We start from the raw sequence: 22,069 nt of genomic DNA on the forward strand, positions 1-22,069 counted from the left end.
CTCAAATGTGAGCAGCTGGTTTTTATTAAAGTCACAGGGAGTGGTCGAACAAACACATTTGATGACTTTAAACTGTTGAATTAGGGTTTTAACTTATGAAGCGATGGATAAATGAGCAGTCCAGGCTAGTTGTAGGGTTTACTGGCTTCCACTGAAATAGGACACAAAGGACTGAAAAATGTCGCGCACATCCTGCATCTTCCCCTTCAGGGTGGATCGCAGGTTGTCAGTGGTGTCCTCAAGGCGATCTTTGATGTCCTCAGCTGTATTCTGAATCTTGAGCTTCATGTTCTCCATCTGAGACGTCAGCAGGTCCTTCAGGGTGGTGATCTTTGTCTGGGCGTTGTCTCGCACCTGAGCAAAGTAAGGGTCCAGTCTAGTCTTCAGGTCCTCCACGTTCTCAGAGGTGCGGGACTGAAGCTCCTCAAAATACTCTGTGACGTGTCTGAAAAATATATGTTTATATTTATATGCTTATTAATAGCTTAATCATTAAGACATTAAGTCAAACTGAAAAATAGACAAAAAAGTGGTAAAAGTTCCCACCAAGGTCAAATTCTTTCCTTCTTTCACACCAAAATGTTTCTTACATTTTAAATTCACCAGCTAAAAAGCATCAAATCCTAATATCTGAGCTGAGTTTGGGTTATTTCACCTGAATAATCCACTCACTATCTGTTCCTTTGTTTTTCTACACTGTTAAAACCCCCCAAATGTTGTTATTTTTCTGGTGAGGTTGTCCCACTCACCTCTTGATCTCCTGTGTGTCCTTGCTGAGGCGCTTCTTCATTTTACGGGTGTAGGTGGCAATTCTGCTCCTGACGTCGTCGGTGTTCTGCTCCATCATGGTCTGAAGCTCCTGGACGTACTTGTCCATCTGCTCTCGGGCCTCAGTCATGTGTTCACGGAGTTTGTCGGCCATGAGCTGCAGGTCTTTTCCCAGACGATCTGCGGCTTCTTGAGTGTAGGGAGCCAGCTTGGTCTGCAGGTCATCCTTGTACATGGCCAGCTCGGCCATGCTGTCCTGGATCAGGGTGCTGTTCATGGACGGGAGAGGAGATGGATCGGTTTAGAGGTTTTGTCTGTGGTTTTGATGCATTCAGGATCCAAAGGGGGTAAAGCACTGAATCATTTAAGATAAGTAGAAATATCAGCAGATTTTAATTGAAACACTGAGAAAGATTCGGTAAACTGTAGGACTAAAGCAAAACTCAGGAGACGCACAGGTCAAAGTTCAGCTCTCAAAATGTCTCACCTCACTGCAACCTGCTGATCAGACTCTGACACTCTGCTGTTATATAACAAAGCCAAAGCCCAGCACCATTTTGTTAAGAGCGTTTCTGTTGTAAATTCAGTGTTTCTAAGTCGTGGAGTTAAACTTTAGTAACTAGATAGAAGCAATTTGTATTTAATTTATGAAGTGAAAATTTCTGTGAACTTAAACTTTAACAAAAATATTGAAATTAATGGTTGGCAGCTGAACTGAGACACTGACTGAGACAATTGCATGTTACTGTTTTATATTAATAAAGGATAAAATCTATGAGCTGGATTCAATTTTTAATCACAATTTTAGTGATTCAAATGCAGCCGACAGCCGAGCAGCACTGATAAAAGTCAGTATGCTCGACTACGATTACAGGAATAATTGAACTCACTCCAGTTCCCTGCTGATCTGGGAGCTCTTGATGTCCTTCACCACTACATCAGCCTTTGAGTTCAGGTCCGTGATGTAATCCCTAAACTTGTCGACTGTGGTTTCCCAGCTGTCCTGCCAGTCCTGCTGAAGCAAGCTTCGTGCGTGGCAGCCTGGTTTGAACAAAGGAAAACATGTCAAATGGTCACTTTTGAATGGTTATCCATCTTTGATCAAAAGATGCAAATTGTAGTATAAGGCTTTAAAATTATGTTTTAATTTGTCAAATCTGGGACCTATGGCAGCATTTAACTGTTAAAGGACAACTCTGATGACTAAAAAAGCTGCAGAATGCATAGTTTGTTTTATTCAGTATGTAACTAAAAGTTGAGTTGGTGTAGGCCGCATTTTTGCAAAATAAAAGCCCCCAAATGTAACAGGCGCTTACATCTTACGTCCTCATTTTCTTCTCACTCCTGTATTCTACTTTGCATCCACTTTTCTTTCTATTATTTGACCCTAAATAGACAATAAACTCACCTGAGAAGACCGCCAGTGCAAGGATTACTGCAAACACCCTCATGATGACCAGAGATTAGGACACCTGGAATATGATGTACAAATAAATTTTAGTTACAAAAGACTAAAAAAAACGTATTCAAGAGACCCTTTATTGACAAATACATAACATTTTGATGTCTAAATCATCTAACTCTCATTTGATTTGATTAATGAATCTAATAAGTATTCAAATATTTTGGACTGCAAAAAGAAATTCGACTTTTAAAGATTTCAGATCGGTAATGTTACCTCAGCGATCTGATCTGTGACGTCTGTGAGAACGACTGAGCTCGTCTCCCAGTATTTATACAGTATGGGGGCTGTTGATGTAATCACATGGATGTCAAGAGGAATTCTGACCCGTGGCCGAAGTTCCCGACTGCGTTGTTGTAACTTTATTGCTGAGCGTGTCGTTTTGGCTCCACGTCGCACACAGAAAGGAGACGTGCAGACACAGGTCAGAAATAGTAAACACTTTTGGACTCACGGCTTCCTCTCTGGATCTTCTGCTGAACTTGTGTTTGAGTTTGTTAACTAAAATGTGATTCTTTCAGCCACTCTGCCTCGAGCACCATCACATGATCAGAGAAACACGATTTTTGGTTTTCTTTTACCGTGACCTTTTCAGCCAGTGCCAGCTGACAGCACAACAATGACGAGGTTAAAGGTCGTTTTTTTGATATCACTGTTCATTGGATCTGGTTCAAAGTCTTCTTTAATTGCCACTGTGTTCATTTCTAGGACTGATATAAGATGGGAAACTTTCCAGTTAGCAAGTTTGACACAGAACAGAGCAAAGTTAATAGCTTTATTGTCTGCAGATGTGGGAACTTACATGTAGCCTTCTTCTTATTAAATATATATGTAGAAAATGTGATACATTAAACATATAACATGCAAAAAACAAAAAAAAAAATCAGAAAAGTCATGAAGACATCTACACTAATATACAAATATATTGCTTTACAAATATTTAGACCAAAAAAAACTTCTATTTTTATTTTATATTTTTTATTTGTAAGAAGTCAGAAATTAATCAAATATATCATTCAACCACTAAAACTATTTTTTCTGTTCAAGAATCGCACTAAATTACTGTCATTTGGCATCTTAATCGAAAAATAATAACATGCTTTACTGGTTTTTTCAGCTGTTTTCTAAAATAGTAAATGTGAAAAATAATTGATAACAAAATTATTATATTTTAGCATTAAAAATATATAATTTTGATTAAAGATGTTGCACTGGTGGATAAACAAATATAGAAGTATAATATATTTTGGTAATTATGAGCATGTTTAACACTGCGGCATAAACCTTACAATAATACATTTGTAAAGCACTGTACAGTAACATTTATGTATTTTAGCATAAAGGAATATTGCAATCCAAGCACATTGTGTGTAGTTGTTTGATTTATTTTTAACAGCCAAATAAACTATTAAATTTATTACTTCATGTTGACATTACTGTTTGAAATTGTGTAATTAAAACAGATAATATTCAGTAGTGCATTTATTACACACTAAATTGTTTTTATGCATTTATTCAGTTTATCGATTTAACAGTTTTGCTTGTCTTATTTTTTCTTCTTCTATTTTGACCTCTAAAAATCAGTAAATAAAAACAGCAACACTAAAAGTTATGTGATCTTTTATTTTAACGAGTTACAAGGCACTTAACATGAATAAAAACGAATGCCTTTATTTATCAATTTAAATAATAATTTTATCATTATTTATTAAGTTTAATATTTATTTGATATATATTTTTAGTGAAACAGCAAAGAAACCAAACTGGAAACTTCTGTATTCTGACAAAGTGTAATTAATTATCTTTGTAACCAATAAAACAAACTCTGTGCTTTGTAATTAAATTAATGCCACAGTATTTTGGCAGCATGTGGAAACACTTTTAAAGAAGTTTACTTACCAATCAGAGGTTGGGCCCTGTGAGTATTTGGTTTGCATGACAGTGAAGACATATATTTAAGATATGGGAAAAAGGTGGAGAACTAGAGGATTTTGCTACGGAGAAGAATGAGGGCAAAGAGAGAAACACAATGTGTAAATGATGAAATCACTGGTGACCATGTGACGAGCAAACGTTCAACCAAATCTGAGCCCCTGTACTGTTAAAGATATCGTCCCGATGCATTGATTGAAAAGTCGCTCTCTTCTTAAATCCTACTGAAAAAAATGGTATGATCACCAGCCACACCGACAGGGCGAGGGTGGAGGGGTTGACGGTTTTGTTCAGTATTTACTGAGCTTTTGTTCCTTTGTTGCTTTTTTAGAAGCTGTCTTCCTTTGTCTTGTCTTTGTGTCCCCTTTATTTCCCCTCTTAGAGATTCCAAGCCCTAAGCCTCATTCTTCATTGTGGTTGACTTTGCCCACCTGTGTCCTTTGGTTCCCTGCATACTCGTTCTACTTAAAAGTACTCAATAGTTTATGGAGAATCTGCAATTTTTTAAAAAAGTAAAAAAACGTGTAATGTTTGCTGCAATATTGTTCTTTTTGATGTTTCACCCATAAATACAGGGCAGCTTTCTCATTTCTGTTGAACTGCAGAATTAACAGCTGTATCTGTCTTAACCTTTCCTGAACAGTGAACATGCCGAAAGAGCCAAACAGAAGATCAAAGTTATCACAGAGATAACAGTCTGACCTAGTAGCAAAACCTATGTAAAGTCAGATAACACTGGCTACCAGATCAAGTGAGGCAGTAAATTTTTAAAAAAGAGGCAGCTGAGTGCATTTTGTTACCTGATGGTGATGATTTTTCTGCTCATCATTTAAACGTTTGATTGTTTTTTCTCTGCAGTATTGCTCGGTTTGTGTTTGTGAGATTTTGTTAAACACATAAAGGTGACCGTGCTTGACTTCATTTGCACATTTTTTTAAACATCACATGTATTTTCTCTTTCTAACACAAAGAAAAGACCAAAAGTTCCTTGAATGTGTTTATTGTTGTTTGTCAGATAACACTTTTAGAGGTAAAACGTAACATGTAAGCCAAGAGCCCTGAGAGGCTCTTTCACAGATATAAAATCTGTAACATGAGGTATTGTGTTTTCTATGTAGACATTAAAATCCACCTTGATTTAGCAGCAATCACTGATGACAAGGCAGAAGAAAATATCTGACACCTAGTTTTTATTCAAGTCCATTTACAGGGTCAGTTTTAAGCACGCCCGTGGATCAGACCGTTGATTTTCTGGCTTATCTGGGTCATCTGGGCCTCAAAGCTCCTCTGAAACTCCTCCAGGCTCTCCTGCATCTTCTCCTTTATCTCCTCTGTGTAGGGCACCATCTGAGCCTGCAGCCGGTTCACTTTCTGCTCCAACTGCATCTTCAGCTCCTGGCTCTTCTGCTGCAGAGCAGCCTTCAGGGCCTCTGGGTCCTCAGCGTAGGAGGCCGTGTCTTTCTTCAGCTCCTCCACCTTGGCCAGCAGCTCCTCGGTGTAGGGCTGCAGTCGGGCCCTCACGGCTTCCAGATCCGTCTCCATTTGGGTCTTCAGCTTTTCTGCCTCCTGGGAGAACTTAGACATGAAGTCCTGGGCGAGAGGAGCCACCTGAGTGCGCAGGGTGTTGGTGACCGTGTTGATGGCATCAGTGCTTGTTGCAATGAAGGTGCTGCAGAGATAAGCAGAACTTTGAATTAAAACTTCTTCATCTTCAAGTTTTTTCTGTCAATATAAACTAAAGCCACTTGAAACACAAAATTCAAGCTTTTTAAGCACTGTAGGACTCTTACTTCATTTCCTGTCCCATTTCGGACTCTCTCATCTTCTTCAGGGACTCCTCAGCGGTCGCGGTTACCTTTGCAACGTAGTCCCAGAAAGCATCTTTCACCATTTCTTCCTTCTGTTTGGGCTGGTCGTGCCATGTGACGTTGGCATTGCAGCCAGCTACGAGAAATGAGGCAAAAGCATTTCTCATTCACTGTTGTTTGTGAATATCATGAATACTTCTTGATCAAAGATAATGGATGAGAAGTCTCTCACCAGTGAAAACGGCGAGGACGAGAACCACGAGGACCTGCATGTCTGACGTGGCACCTGTAAAGAAACTCAGTAAAATTAACAGTTTGTGGTGATTTTTGTCAGAGAAGGCAACAAATCTCACTGCTGTCCTAACTGGTGCACCTTCTGTTCAGTCTATCAGCTGCTGAATGCTGTGTGTGCTGTCAGGACTCAGTATATATAGGCAGCCGGTCGTGTGGAGGAATCAGGAGTAAAGTCCAGCGCTGAGTGCTGTTCTGTCATGGCTGCTTCCACATCACAGGAGTGCTAACAGTGTCACTGCACACATCTTTCAGAGCAGCATCTGACCTCTCTCACTGCTGACATGACTGACATTTTGGTGTTTATTTTGGAAATCTACAAATTCACACATGATCAGAACTTTAATTCAATTTTACATCATGTTTTTTGATCTGATCAACTCTGTGAGGCTTTCTGTTTTCTGCATACAAACATCTGTGGGTTGGCACTGAATGGAAACTCCTTTTTTCTAGTGCACAAAAAGGTTTTTATAAACTCTTTCATTTAACAAACTATTATCACCAAAAAAAACTCCAAGACTGGTTGAAATCAAAACTTTGATGCTCTAAAGACGCCAAAGGAAGCACACTGGTGCTGAAAAGAGAGAGGACAACACTTCCACTAAAGGCAATGGTGCGGATCGCCTGCTGGGGCCATAACTAGACAATAAAAGCAAGTATCACACAATTCTTTAATTTAAAAAAACAGACCTAACATGCAGAATTGACAACGAAGGGCAGGCAGGGGGTGAACAACAAAGACTAATACTTACATAATCACTAATAAAACATACGAAACAAAGAGAAAAGAACTGCATTTTGATACAACATAACACAAGTCCAACAGTGTTATTGTGTAATAGGGTAGAATTAGAGAAAAGGAAAACAACAAAGATAGATGAGACCACGAGGAGCAAACCCTCAAAATTAATATATAATAAATAAATAATGAAACAGTTAACTGACTGAGACAACACTGAGATGTAGAGAGGGGGAGGAAGAAAAGGGGAAACACTTCAGAGCAAGGAAGGAAGGACAGTAAAGAAAGTAAAACTAAGCATTAAAACACATAAATCACAAGTACAAAGACTCTGACAGGCAGGTAATTTAAAATGAATGTTTCTTTCAATTCATCCTCTGAGGGGATGTTGGAGCCACATGTTGTGTTGGTTTTTAACACATTTCCATAAGCCAGACTAGCATCGTCACCATCGTCTTCATCTTCTTCTCCCAGTGATTTCCAGTCCTGCAACAGTTATTCTACTGCACCGGAAAATCCGGAAGTTTCCCCTACTTTAAAAAGTTATGCAAACTTGCTTCCTTAAAAAAAAACTAAAAAACAACAACAACAACAAGTACAGTTCACATACTTTGACTCAGGACAGTCATGGTAAGGGAACTCTTTCACTGTACTTAGAGTAATTTAATTTCTAAGAACTGGCAAATATTTGTCTGGAACTAATTCATTTGTACTCCTAAATGAGAAAAATCAAGTTAATCTAAATGTCCAGCTAAGTACTGGCAACTTTAAGAAAAAGAAGTTTTTCACTTGTTAAATTGATTTATTTACAGTAGTGGATTAAAAGAGCAGCTAAATACTTCCCTAAAAATTTTCATTTAAAACATATTATTGTTTTTGTTAAAGCCTTAATGCTATCTTTATTTTAACTTAATTTTAATTATCTGCTTCTTTTTCTTCTTCTTTTTGCTGCTATCCATCCACAGACCTTCTCTGAGGTTTCCCTCCAGCCTGGCAGCTCCATCTAGTGAGAGAAAACTAGAATTTTTATGAGTTACACATTAATAATCAAGTTGTCCATGTAAACAGTCGAGTTTCTACCATTTCTCTATTGTACATATGTAACTGACCCATCTGGTTTTACAGATTCACTTCATCACAGAGTCTCAATAAAGGTTGAATAAAAAAAAACTTTAGGCATTGTTTTGATTTTAAAGTGAGAAACAGTAGATGTAATTTGTTTTACTGCAGTGCAAACAGCGTGTGTCACAAAGAAATCTCAGGTCAGTCAAGTGTGAGTCAGACTTGGTGCCCTCTGATCTGAAAATTATCTTCACTAAAGAACGTCCTTTGGCTGTTCCCTCTCAACAAACTGATAAGAGAAGCTAAAGTCTTCCTCTCAGGACAAACTGCTGATAAACACCACGCTGTTTTCAAATGATGTATGTATGTATGTATGTATATATATATATATATATATATATATATATATATATATATATATATATGAAAAAAGACCTTGAAGCAACTGAAACAAGCGTGTGGAAGTTGGTAGACTGAAAAGATTTTCATTCAGTTTCTAATAGTTTACAGAATTAAAATTGTGTAGCTGTACAGATGTTAAGTGTAAGGCTACGTATTTGGGAAGAGTGAGGTGGAACTATGAGGGCAGCGTGTACGGGGTTAGGGCTGGGTTATGTTCTCTGAGACGTGCCGTCCAATCACGTTACAAATCCTGGAAACCTTCGTAGCTGTAAAGCTGTGTGGTCAATGAGTCTTGCTTTTATTAGTCTTTCACTAACTTCACATACTGTATATGTAAATATTTCTTTAATTTCTCTCATGTTTTAAAGCCCTCACTGTGTGCATATTTTTATTCTTTATTCTGCTGCTGTAGCACAGTAATTGTGGGATCAATAAAGTATCTGTCGAGCCATCAAAAAGCCATAGACTGTATATAAAAGACAGAAACCATTCATGTGCAAGATCAGGTACAAAGGTCCAGAAAATGGTACAAAAATAACTTGAAGAAACATTAATAGTTCATAATTCCTGGATTTGTGGTATATGAAGCGTGCTATATTCATTTAGTTAGGTTTAAATTCATTAACAAAGTGTCTGAGAGTTTGCTTGTTGGTCTCTGAGATCAGATGGGCAGATATTTAACACACCGATCAGCACAAATAGTAGTAGGCATCTACTAATTAGGGCAACAGAAGACTTCTTCACCTCTGAAAATCCACCAGTGGTTAAAGTTTGGGTTCAGTTAACGTCCAACCATTGTTATAGACTTTTCACTTGGTTTATGTCAGTTTGTTTCTATTTCACATGCAACTTTAAAAGTCTAATTTGTCCCAAATTTCCATTAACACAGTCTCAGAAGCCACGAGCAGAACAAAAACGGTAAATAGGTGCAGTTCAGTGACTCATATCAGTGGAGGTGAGGTCAACGGCTGCTTGTGTTGGCGCACCTGTCAGTCAAAGCGGCCACTCCCCTTAACTCTAAGCCTTTAATAAAATCCAAATAGATGATTAAATAAAAATAAAAGAAAGACCATACAGTTGTTATAAAGGTGTAAACCAACCAAAGAGACCCAAAACAATTTTTGTACCAGTCTCGTCTTTATTTCATCAATACAAATAAAGACTTAAACATGGTGGTCTATGGAGGAAATCTAGCCAGCCTCAAATGGAAATTACAGGGGAGGCAACCTGGTTTTCCTGTTTCTCCTGAAAAAAAAGCTTTCACGAGTTGTTTTCTGCTGCACCTGATTCTGTTTAGGATGTTCAAACCTAAAGAAAAACTACTCTAACCAAGCCAGATTCCAGTAAGCCTGTATCATAAGATATGGAAACACTAAGATTGTGACGTGGAGTCACAACAGTGACAAGAAACTGTCCAGCGGGGCAACCAGAGGAGGACTTTAACCTTCAGCGTCGCTATAAAGCCCGCGAGCGGTCGTCTGCACAGCACAAACCATCAGACAGTGAAGAAGAGACAAGCTGCATCTGTAAGGTAAAAGATCTTATTTCAAACTATATAATCTTAAATCAACCACTAAATCCAGCTTTAAACTAAGCACCTGTTCTCTTCATCCAACAGCATCAACTTCAATCATGAAGACGCTCATCGTTCTCGCTCTTTTCTCCGGTGAGTAAATCTTCCCTTCAAATTAAAAGCGGAACCCATTTTAAATCACAGCTGATCAAATTAACCGTCTGCTTTCATCCACAGTTTGCAACGCCAACATCCTGTGGCCAGAGCCTCCCAAGTCCAACCTGGAAGTGGTGAAAGATGCCTTTTGGGATTATGTTGCAAAGGCCACACAAACCGCTGAGGAGTCCCTGAAGCAGATCAGAGAGTCCCAGCTGGGAGAGGAAGTGAAGTAAGAGTCAGCATGAGGAGTCTGAAGAAGTACAAAATATGTACATATATTATATGTTTTCAGTTTAATAACTTCCTGTTTCTGTGTATCAGCACCAAGATCTCTCAGAGCGCCGACACCGTGAATCAATACGTCGCTACGCTGCACACTCAGGTGGCTCCTTTGACCCAGAACTTCATGACTCAGTTCTCCCAGGAGGCCGAGCAGCTGAAGGCTCGCCTGGAGAAAGACCTGGCCGCTATGGGCACCAACGCAGAGGAGATGGTGGCGAAGATCCAGACCAAGGTGGATGAGCTGAAGAGTGGAGCTGAAGCCTACGCTCAGGCCATGGACCCAGAGCCCATGAAGGCCGTCCTGCAGCAGAAGAGCCAGGAGCTGAAGGAGCAGCTGGAGCAGAGCATGAGCCAGCTGCAGGCCCAGATGGTTCCCTACACCGAGAACATGAAACAGAAGATGGAGCAGAGCCTGGAGGAGTTTCAGAGGAACATGATGCCCCTGACCGAGAGCTTTGAGACCCAGGTGGCTCAGAAAACCCAGGAGATCCAGCAGAGGTTGGCTCCCTATGGAGACGAGCTGAGGGAACGGCTGGACTCCAGCGCTCAGGACCTGCAGACTCAGCTGAACGCCCTGTGGAAAACCTTCACCAAGATCGGCCAGTAAATGGACTCTGTCTCAGTCTTAAGCCTTAAGCGCTTTCTCTGTATCACAAACCAAATATTTATTTCATCTTCACTCCTGTCTGTTTTATGAAATAAAAATCCAGAAGTTCTGCATTTTCTGCGTCTTGATTATCATTAAAGGTGTGTCAGTAATTCAACGAGCATGTTTAATCTCTGAAAAGCTTTACTCGTGAAAAGTTGAACATTGATCTTACCAGTTGGGGAATGGGGGGGGGGGGGGGGGGGGGGGTGGTCAAACTCACTTTAGTTTTATGATCTTGTTTTTTTTCCACATTCAGTTTGTAATTACACAGCACAACAAACCTTTAAATTTAGAGCATTGTGAATAGTTAAAATACTTCTCTGGAATTTTCATACTTTGCAAAGGACCTTTTGGTGGGCCAAAGGTTTGACACCCTCCATCTAAAATAGCATAATGTATCGCTCACCTACAGATTAGTAGTAGCGGTAAATAGGTGCCCCAAGGTCAATAACTATTCATCATAAGTAAATACCAAGCTTCAGTGGCGCTCATATATGTACTGGTATACATGTTAAGCTTTAAATGCCACTGGAGGAGTGCAATTTGTCATGATGTTTATGTTCTATAGGCTGATAATCCTGAAGGATCACTATTTTCATACCAATTAAACATGTGCATCTCTCATGTCTCAAATTGATTTATATCTATTATTTATACTTCCACTTGTTCTATTTACTTTTTCCATTAGTTTTTACTACCTGTCTCCAACTTCTTTTATTAAATACATCTAAAAATATTGCTGTTGTGACAAACAGCCTCTGGGATGTACTTCTGGTTTATGGATCTAACATGCGGGAGAAAATATCTTAACAGAGAAAAGTCCTTTGGCTGTTCCCACAACAACCTGATAAGACAAAGGAGCAAAGTCTCCAACCCAAGATAAACTGATGAACAATTCAAATGACGCATAGAGAGATTGAAGCAAATGAAACAGTTATTCAAGCAGCTCACTCTGTTGTACTCCGAGCACAAAATGATATATGTGAAAGATTTCATTCAAAAGTTCTGTTTTACTTTCAATTTGTTAGAAAGTGATTAATGCCACCTCTTATTGATTTGTGGGTTTTGTCTTCTTTTTAGGACATTGTAAGGCAGACTAAGAGGGGCTAATTCTGATCTATTTTCCACCATAGAATATATTTACTTTCAGTTTCTAATAGTTTATGATATTAAAGTTAAACTGTCGTTGGATCCTAATGGTGCAGACCAGGAGATGTGATGCCCACAAACTACAATAAATATAAGGCAAAGAGTTTGTGTGGGTCAATGAGGGGCATTTACCAAAGCTGAGCCTGAACTTTTGACATTAAACATTAAAACTGCATGTTATAGATTTGCCATTTGAATATGAAAAATAAGCTGTAATTTATTACAGTTCCTCAACTTACTATAAACATGAATGGAAGCTGACGTTTCTTTCTGAACTTCTGTGGTATGTTCATTGCACTTGTGTATTCCTCTTTTTCTATTAGAACTATTAACGCACAGCCACAAACAGTTTCAGTTGTACAGTAGAAATCGATTGATCCTCTCTTTGAGCCACATGTTTCTTGTGATGCATTTGTGGACATCTGGAAACTAGAATCAATCAAAATGTGGGATACTGATTCAGTACATACCCATACTACAGTACCGATTGGCAAGCTTAGTTACACTGACAACAGAAAAAAAACTTGGCGTGGTAGATTGTTTATACGTGGTATGCAGATCAGCATTGCTGCCTCACAACAAGAAAGTCCTGGGTTTGAATCCAGCGTGGGATGTCTGTGGGATGAGTTTCCATGTTCTCCTTGACTCTGTAGCTTCCTCCCCCAGTCCAGAATCACGCATTTTTGGTTAATCGGTGATTCTGCTGCCTTATCTACTCATTTAGCTCCACTCAAACAGAACTAATCCAATAAGATAGCGGTGAAGTAACCAGTTACGTGCTGTGAGGGGTGAAATTGAAGTTTTTTTGTCATCACAGATGATGAGAATGCCTTTAGTTCCTCCTCACAAACCTGTGATCAGGTGTAGGCTTCTTCTCGCCCTATGACACCCAGGCTCCAGCTCTGCTACAACCCTGAAGCAGACTGATGACAGATGCTGATTATCTGCCAAAACTGGGTCATTCTTGAAGGTTGCCAGGCAGAGGTAATTCAAATTCTGTGAAATAAACGATATATTGTTGAGGAGAGCAACTGATGCTTTCACAATATGCTGCAGGAGTATAAAGGCTAAAAAATGGTCATGGTAGTGCCATTGCTAGGTGGATGTCAGGCAGCATATCATAGATAATTTAACAAGTGGGTATGAATAAGATGTGAAATAAAAAAGTGATACAATAGTTTTTTATAAAGTGTTGTAGGTGGCTAAAGCCTAAAAACATTTATCCCATTGGTAGAGTGTTGCTAGGCAACATGGCAACAACATGGCAACAACATAATATCTGATATTAGATAAGATGTACCTGTGTGCAAAGTATGATTGCTCAACTCCTGAAGGTTCAGGAGTACGCACACAGCAGCTACAAATGGCTCTTAAAAAAAAAAGTTGACGTTGACAGAAGGAAACGAGCACAACGTCCAGTTTTTGTAAGAAATTGTATTGATCAGCTTTGAAGAGGTATATACAGCTCATATATACTGTTCAGTATGTATGTAACATAAAAAAGGCAACAAAACAAGTGATGCATTGTGAACATGACATACAGTACAGTACACTCCTTCCTAACACCTGGTAAACTTGTCTGTAACCAACAACTGATACTTCTTTCACTCACTGCACACCAAGACAGACTTAATGGTAAAAAAAAAAATATTAATAAGAGAAATGTTTAAATCAGGAGCAAAATAAAAAATAAACATGACAGGCACTGAACTCAAACAAAGAGCTCTGTAAATCTGTCTTCTAATGTTACGTCCGCCTGCTGTCTATGTGTCTGTTTATGACGAGGGTCTGCTTGTTCCTGACAGGTAACATTATTCATCACACTACTGATCATCGAGGGGATTCGTCTTTAAGGATTAGAGTCAAATGTAGATTTATATTAACCGCTTATATTCACCACATGTGGTGAAAAATGATTTGAGGAAACCAGCACTATAATTATTGGTCAAAGCTACCAAAGAGGTCACCGGCAGTTTCCGTGGTAAAGTCTCTAGGTCAGTGGTGCGTCTGCGCCGTTTGTGAGCCGGCACTACGTCGGCCTAACCGATGTTGACGCCAAAACCGCACTGGAACTTGTTTTTGCGGTGGTTGAGGAAGCCGGAGAGGGCCAGAGAGAGGGGCAGCGGGAGCAACTTCTTTTCCAACGTTGCCCCAACTATCCAGTTACTGTCAATTGAACCTGAAAGAGGCAGAACGGCAGATTTAAAGTAAGAAAAACTCTCAAATTGAGAAAGCCTTTGTGTATATGTACACCTCTGGATTTTTCTAACCTGGTGCGTTTCACAGCTGGGTGTGATCGTGTCAGTTTTTACCTCCATTTGAATGATTTTGGAACATTACACTGGGATGAGACTTTGTGGGGGGGAAAAATACACCCAGCAATGTCTTTGCTTCCAGTTCTGGCTTCTTCTCTTCCTACATCAGCATTATGTGGCAGTAATGTGGCAACATCTATCATTCAGCAGAATACTGTAGCGGCCTCCTCTGCCTTAATGGCGGTTCTTGTCCAGAAAGTGAGTCGCTTTCTTGTTATTGGGCAGCAGTATGACCTTAAGCACAATTTAAGTGGACACACAACAAGGGATCGTTGTGTGTAAGCTCGCCACACCACAAACTCATCTGTCCATTGGTTGGATGAGATAAAAACTAATGAGGACTTATTTTCTTACTGCAGCAGTTACATTTCTGTTTGGTAAACCTACCAGATCCCATTGACAAAAAACACAAATGTTATCTCACAGAACATAAACCATGAGGGTTTGTCAAGCTGCTGTGATGCTAGTTTGACTCCAAATTTGTCTTCTTTCAGGAGGCAGATCACACTATCCCAGCATCCTTGTGCCACACTACATCCGTGAATCTTCTCTTTCCCAGCAGCTCCATATTCAGCATCCTTTGTCCAATATATTCACTATCCCAAAACTCATCCAACTTCACTCAAACAAAACTAACCCAATGAAGCAGTGGTGCCCTAACCAGCTGTGTGTGGGGGTGTCAGCACAGTCTGGAGGCTGTGATGAGAGTTCCTCGTCAGTTCCTCATCACCAAGAGCAGTGAGACAGCAGCTCGAGAGCCAAAACTCATCAAATACATCCTATACTCACCCTGGAAGAAGTGAACAACCTAAGGATGGGACGACGGGGCAGATTTAAGCTCGACTGCTTTAAAATTACCTTTTTTTTTTAATGTATAATCATTTGGAAATTCTGAGGGGCTTATAAAACTGGGACACAGTTTTGTTGCTAGGTGGGCAATTTCTGATGCAAGCAACTTCAGATCTTCACAGCTCATATTTGACACCACAAGGTTTATAAAAACTCTAAAAACGCTATAAATGACAAAGCACATTTATAACGTCAACTTTGTTCTATAATCTGTCACAAAAATTTGGCTGCAAATAAAATGCAGCGATGGATGAAGATGAAACTGCTCTCCTGAAATTATTTTACCAAACGTGCACATCTTTACCTTTAAATTGTAAATTTGCTTTAGGGACATCTAGCTGGTAGCCAAACGACATACTGGTGTCTTGCATGCGGGCACTCGCCTCAAACTCCACACCGACCTGTAACTGTAGAAGAGACCGATCATCATGAAGGCCGACTGTAAAAATACTGAGTCCTTTCTTACAAAAAGGATGCATGCGGATGCGGTTACCTGATCGTTGGCTTTATGGTAGTAAGATGCATGAGCTCCCGCTGAGCCGAGTGTTAAAGTGGCGATGTAGTTGTTGCCTACAGAGAAGTAAATCTATCAGTTAGGACATGTGTCTGACGTTATAGTTCAGGCTTTGTATTAATCTTTAAACTGTGTCTCACCTGTGTATCTGCCAACTAAAGACATTACTGAGCCCTCCTCTCCAGGCCTGCGGTGATAAACCAGCTCCCCTCCCAGAGCCAGAGCCGGCGTTATGGACTGGAGGTAGTGTGCGACGACGATACCTGACAGGTGCACGACAGCAAGATGACAACAGATGTTCAGATGCAGATCACAGTTTTGGTTTTGTCTGACTACATAGCTGCTTTTCACCAATTTAAAAGAACAGACAACAGTAACAGTGACCTGCACACCGTCTGTGACTGATGACCTACCAGAGCCAACAAGGACATCTGGGTTTCCGAGCGTGACAGTTGCAGTAAAATCTTCTCCCCTGAACTCAGCGTCGCCCTGCCAGTTCACAAATTTGTTTTGCTGTGTCTGAGGATACAACATATTTAACAGTTAGAATCATGCAAGAACAATAACACATAAAATGGAAACATCTCAGAAGACATTTTTGAGCGTAGAAACTTCTCGCCACATGAAAAAATAAAGATAAAAATAAGAATCTGACCATGAAAAAACCCAGCAACTTCTACTGTATAATGATGGAGCAGATATAGACACTCTGCACATCTGGTGCTTAATAATCAAAGATAACTGGAAATGTGGCTGCTAACAAGTGACGCATCCCTAGTTTTATCCCACAGGGTTGTGTCAGAGAGTCTGGTGGAAAAAATCTGTCAAACATGCAGAGGTGCCTGCTGTGGTGACCCCTGGTGAATAAGGGACCAGCTGAAAGCAGGTTTAACTGGAAATGTGACTGGCACAAAGTGCTCCGAGGGGATTTATGTCAAAATGGCACGTCTTATCACAACGGAAAATATATGAATAAACTGTAAATGTAAAAAGTTAAAAAACGCCAACATGACACATTCTTTTAGTCTTTACCCCTTGAAAGCCAACTAGGAGTAATCCATGAGGCTGTTTGTTTAACAGAGAGGTTTCTGTAATATTTCAGGCCTGCTTATGGAACAAATTAAATGGGTCTGCAACAGAGGGTACAGAGGGTGGTCTCTGCATAGGCAGCTACCCTCAGAAAAACTGAAAACTATTCTTATAGTCATCAAACACATCTTAATTAATATATACTTATGTGTCAAAATTGGCCATTTAGGGTACTGGGGAGGTCTTCAAACGTTGCCTTTATATAATATATAAAAACATCAGCTGACTCTAGTCTGAAATTAGTGGGAACCCCCCCCCCCCCCAAAATCAATCATTCGTAAAGTGTAAACTGTGATTTTGTGAAGACTTCAAAATATATTAAAACACTGGCTCAGTCTGATAAAGTCCAAAGCCTTTAACTTGTTTGAACTGTTGAATGATCTATTAAAAAGTATGGTGGCACACTAGACGGCCAAAGTTGGTTGGATTGTTTTTATTATTTTCTTTCTATGGAGTAAAACATTTTTATTTTTAAAGAAATTACTAAAAACTGCAGTGAATTGTTAACAAGAGTCACTGCAGAGCCCCACTCGACCCACACATTTTGATGGTTGTATTAAAGGGAAAAAGTCCAGACAGCAGTAAGAGGTTTCACCTGGAAGGCCACTTTGGATCGTATCCTGTTGGTGATCTGGTGGATGATCTGGGCGTTAAGGCTGCCGCTGTTGTCCATGTCTCCCACCATGACTGGAAAAGACTGAACAACAGGAGAGTGTTTGTATAACAGTTTAAACCACAGCGTAAAGATGAGATTCACATTGAATTTAAGGCTTCACACCTCTGCTGGACCCGTCTGCTTCGATCCAACATACGTAGCACCGAACCTGTAGAGGGAATCTCCAGTGGTGCTCAGCAGCACAGTGTGAATCACCTGCAAGCACGCAGATTAAAAATGCACTTTATTCACATTTATTACAGTTCGCTGAAAACAGTCCAGTGACGGCAAAACTTTAGACTAAAACGACACCGTAAAATCTGAGTTTGAAATATGTTGCTGGACTTCATGAATCGACATAAAGGAGAATCGCTTCAGTCATGCAATGACTGTAAAAACCTGCGTCAATGCCAAAGTTTGACACAATCTTATTTTGCTTCCAGTATTTATTCCCCCTCTCATTCTACAGACACAGGGAATCTTAAGTGTATATAATCTAACTATCTTCATCACACCATCCTTGAACATTTGGGTACACAGATATCAGTCGAGACAGCCAATTTTAGCCAAGCTAATAACAAGGTTAAATGAGCTTAACTGACCTGGAAGTGATTGCTAAGACCTTTATTAACAACTAGCTTCACGCCTTCCATCTGCAAAGGAAAAACCTCTGAGGAGAAAACACACACAGGTAAGACAAATCGAGAGCAAACAGACATTCCACTCCAATAAACATTTTTTTTAAATCTGCTCCTCTTACCTTTGCACTTCCGATGACACTCGTCAAACGCCCCTGGATTGGGCAAAGCATTTTCTGACTCCTGCTGCTGAGCAGAGGTTTCCCCAGTCTGGGGTATAACTGCGGAAACTGGAGGCATCCCAAAGCCCGGAGGCACCGTCAAGCCAGGGGCAGGAGTGCCGCCCGAGGCTGGTGGTGGTGGGTTGGGGGAGCTGGCAGCCAAAACACTGCCCATTCTGAATAGCCAGGACAGAAACACAGAGACAGAGAGGGAAGGACAGAGTGAGTAGCTGATTTATAACGCAATAACAGACTGCCAGTACAAGCTGAGGAAACGTTAAAGGAAACTTGTTATGGTTTTCTTCATTTTCTCTCATATCCTGTATATATACTGTTACAACACGCACTCAAGTCATGGTTCCAGCAGCTTTTCTACTCTTTGTGCTGTATGATGTCAATAATAGCTGATATCCCCAATATCTCCAGGCAAATAACTCTGTCTGTGACCCACTTACTGTTTTAACCTTCTGTTTGTGAGGGTCAGCCAATCAGAACAATGTTGGCTTACAGGAAAAGAAGCTTAAGCAGCTAGTTACAGATGGGGGAGGAACTGAGAGTATATCAAGGCCCTGAATTAAAGGCCTAGGTCTTGGATTATTTTGGACTAGAACGCTGTAAAGCCTCTGCAGTAAACATGTGGAGCTCGATATGAGCAGAATAGGTTTCTTTTCAACAATCAGCACTGTTAGTATAAGTAAAATACAAATATGTCAATAACACAGGCAAACCTAGAGACTACTCATATTTTATCCATATCAATTACAACATTATCAACTAACTTTGAGCATCAAAACTGAACCCAGCACAGTAACAGAGCCCCACCACAAAGAGTCAGATGCTATTGTTTAGCAACTGTCAGAAAAGCACTTCAGTATGGATACAAGGGATTCATAAGCTTGGAGTCTTATGATTTAGACCAACCAGTCAATCATCCTGAGCTGGTTCTAGTTCCCCAGGACGGCAAAAAGTTAATGAGCTGAGTTATCGGTCCACTCCACACTTAAAATAGTCCTGAGTGACTTGAGCAGGGTATGTTGTTGAACAAAACTGGAGTTTTAAAGTCAGAGTTTTCATGTCATGATGGTGACTCTCTTAACCTGGTAAGATCACTGTGGTGACTTCAGCTGAGGACATGAGCTGGTCCAGAGGAGATTATGTTCAGATTTGGGTTTAAAACTGAGAGGAACCATCACCAATTCTCCTCCCTCTAAATGTGATATAAATCAGATAATGTCTGATCAGACATTTCCACTCACCCCAAAACAAATCTGTGATACAAACCATTACAAAATAGGCCCCACAAGCACTGAAATTATGTAGAAAATAGCAGCTTTTGAATGAATTCAGAAAATGAATTATTTTCTGCAGCACCAGGAATACCTTTAGGTTTATCTTATATGCATCCCCTATTCTCTGATAACATCACTGAAGCAGCTTGCATTCAAGGGATCCATTTGTGCAGAGGCGTCAAATGACACAGCCTTTTATGTTAGTACACAGAGCTTGGAGCCGAAAGCATGGGCTGGGAAAGATGATAACCACTACTGTGACACTTGTTGTCTTTGACAGGGGTTTCTGGTTTTGTTGAACCAGCAAACACAAAGTCAGTCTGACTACATCAGACCTGTGTTGTAGCCCACCCCTCTGTTTTCACACTAAAAACTCAAGTCAGCATAGTTTCCAAAATGACAGTAATAAATCGCATACACTTTAAAATATTAGTGTGAACATACAGAGCTGTAGATTTTTTTTCGCCCTTTCTTGTTTCTCTTTTTTTTCTTAATTATGAAGGAATAACGTTATCCAAACATACCTGGCTCTAAAAAACTACCTGCCCTCTATACCTAATAACTAGGTACCATTGGCAGCAAAAACTGCAATCAAGCAACAAAGCAGCCCTGGACCATCACACTACCACTGCCGTGTTTGACTGTTGATATGTTTGATATGTTGTTTGTTTAAATAAAACGCTGTGTTAGTTTTACTTCAGATGTAAAGGAATTCAAACCTTTCTAAAAACGTTCATCAGTCCACAGAATATTTTCCCAGATATCTTGGGGATCATTAAGACGTTTTAGTAAAAATCCTGGATGCCATTTTTGTCCAGTCTCTTTCTTGTGTTTTTTCATCATGAACTCTGACCCTGAGTGAGGGTTAGAGTGAGAGCTGTTCTTTAGATGTTGTTTTTGGCTCTTTTGTAACTTCTTTTGGAGTAATTTTGGTAAACTGGCCACTCCAGTGAAGGTTCATCACTGTTCGAAGTTTTCTCCATTAGTGGATAATGAGCTTAGCTCTCACTGTGGTTCACTGAAGTCCCAAAGGCTTAGAAATTGCTTTGTAACCCTTTCCAGAGTGACAGATGTCACTAACTTGGTTTCTCATCTGTTCTTGGTTTTCTGTAGATCGTTGCATGATTGCAGATCTTTTAACCTACTGCACTTTGTCAGAGGTTCTATTTAAGTGATCTGATAATTCATCAGCTCTTGCATTAATCAGGCCTGGGTGTGGCTACTGAAAGTCAATTCAACTTTCCAAAAAAATGTGATTAATTACAGTTTGGCTTAACAATAAGGGGTAATTACTCTTTCACAGCACTATACCTTTAGCAGCAGCACCCTGTACCACTCTGTCCCACCACCTGCCAAGCGCCACTAGGAGGATCCCGTTTCTCTCTGATGTTGCCATTAAGTCATAAACTTATAATTATGTAAAAGCATATCACGGTGACAGATCAAACTGATCCTTTCGGAGTTTGGGAAGCGTTTGCTTGAACTAATTAAGCATTAAAACAGCAGTGCCTCAGGTTGCTCATGAGTGAACATGTGCAGAATAGGTGTAGTGTCCCTTTAACCTTCCTTCCACACAGCTCACACTCATTCATTTGCAGTTAAGGTAAAAAGAAGGCGGTTAAATTAAACTAACAATGATGCAATAAGAATGAAAATGTCCACAAACCAGCAATTATTATATACTCTCATAATTTTTTGTAGCTAACACCCTGAATGGGAACTGCCTCATGTATAAGAAAGCATGAATGGGTTAGCCGTGCTAGCTCCTTTAGCACCCGATTAGCTTGCTGGCTAGCTTTACAAACAGCAACTGACAGCCTGGAGATGAAACGCTGCTGCTTATGGAGGAAAACTGCGGCCGATCTGTGAGACAAAAGTTGCCGAACAAAACCGCCAACACGCTTCCACTGAAGCGTCACGTTATATAAAATACAGAGCTTTCAAATGCTACTCACGTTGTGATTTCCAGAGGACGATACAGCCGGAAGTTGAAGCCAATGGCACCAACGAAGAAGACGCGGGAGCCCCGCCTTTTTCGTCAATGCAAAATGATGATTGGATGAAGGAGCATGTATCCGCGGACATGATTGACGAAGTCATCTATCAGTCATATGAGGCGTCCTTGACGAATCGCAGGCCGGGCTTCGAGATGATGTAATGCTCATTCTCAAGCATTATTGGCTAAACAAGGAACGGTCAGCCGTAAGGGGGCGGGGCGCTGACGCCGATTAAGAGAGAATAGGCGGGCGGTTGGTTGGAGTTTTAAGGGCGGTTGTAGTAAAAGGTGAAGAAGAAATACTTTCAAGGTCAAAAGGTAGCCTGAGGATCTCCAAGCAAACAAAA

The 22,069-nt window shown here is 40.1% G+C and overlaps 4 protein-coding genes across 5 annotated transcripts; 1 reads left to right on the forward strand and 3 right to left on the reverse strand.

Moving 5' to 3' along the window:
* Window positions 1-6: 6 nt before the first annotated feature.
* On the reverse strand, window positions 7-2,535 carry apoea (apolipoprotein Ea). Its single transcript, XM_080862561.1, has 5 exons — window positions 2,447-2,535; window positions 2,177-2,240; window positions 1,659-1,809; window positions 750-1,037; window positions 7-445 (listed from the first exon to the last, which is right to left on the reverse strand). Exons 2-5 carry the CDS (start codon window positions 2,217-2,219, stop codon window positions 139-141), a joined length of 789 nt encoding a protein of 262 aa, XP_080718687.1. The 5' UTR covers window positions 2,220-2,240; window positions 2,447-2,535; the 3' UTR covers window positions 7-138.
* Window positions 2,536-5,146: 2,611 nt separating this feature from the next.
* Window positions 5,147-6,380, reverse strand: LOC308384352 (apolipoprotein A-I-like). Its single transcript, XM_080862853.1, has 3 exons — window positions 6,203-6,380; window positions 5,953-6,106; window positions 5,147-5,831 (listed from the first exon to the last, which is right to left on the reverse strand). Exons 1-3 carry the CDS (start codon window positions 6,240-6,242, stop codon window positions 5,381-5,383), a joined length of 645 nt encoding a protein of 214 aa, XP_080718979.1. The 5' UTR covers window positions 6,243-6,380; the 3' UTR covers window positions 5,147-5,380.
* Window positions 6,381-8,754: 2,374 nt separating this feature from the next.
* Window positions 8,755-14,349, forward strand: LOC308385141 (uncharacterized protein). Of its 2 annotated transcripts, XM_080863925.1 has the most exons (4): window positions 8,755-9,995; window positions 10,083-10,130; window positions 10,215-10,365; window positions 10,458-14,349. In XM_080863925.1, exons 2-4 carry the CDS (start codon window positions 10,097-10,099, stop codon window positions 11,023-11,025), a joined length of 753 nt encoding a protein of 250 aa, XP_080720051.1. In that variant the 5' UTR covers window positions 8,755-9,995; window positions 10,083-10,096; the 3' UTR covers window positions 11,026-14,349. The 2 variants fall into 2 exon arrangements, with proteins under 2 accessions (XP_080720051.1, XP_080720052.1); XM_080863926.1 differs by having other exon boundaries at window positions 8,755-10,130.
* tomm40l (translocase of outer mitochondrial membrane 40 homolog, like) lies at window positions 13,633-21,819 on the reverse strand. Its single transcript, XM_080863924.1, has 10 exons — window positions 21,682-21,819; window positions 18,399-18,613; window positions 18,241-18,308; window positions 17,762-17,854; window positions 17,579-17,680; window positions 16,308-16,413; window positions 16,035-16,157; window positions 15,874-15,950; window positions 15,685-15,787; window positions 13,633-14,395 (listed from the first exon to the last, which is right to left on the reverse strand). The coding sequence occupies exons 2-10, from the start codon at window positions 18,610-18,612 to the stop codon at window positions 14,256-14,258; spliced, it is 1,026 nt and encodes a 341-aa protein (XP_080720050.1). The 5' UTR covers window position 18,613; window positions 21,682-21,819; the 3' UTR covers window positions 13,633-14,255.
* Between the last annotated feature and the right edge of the window lie 250 nt (window positions 21,820-22,069).

This window comes from Rhamphochromis sp. 'chilingali' (assembly GCF_963969265.1).
Source record: "Rhamphochromis sp. 'chilingali' genome assembly, chromosome: 17".
NCBI lineage: Eukaryota > Metazoa > Chordata > Actinopteri > Cichliformes > Cichlidae > Rhamphochromis > Rhamphochromis sp. 'chilingali'.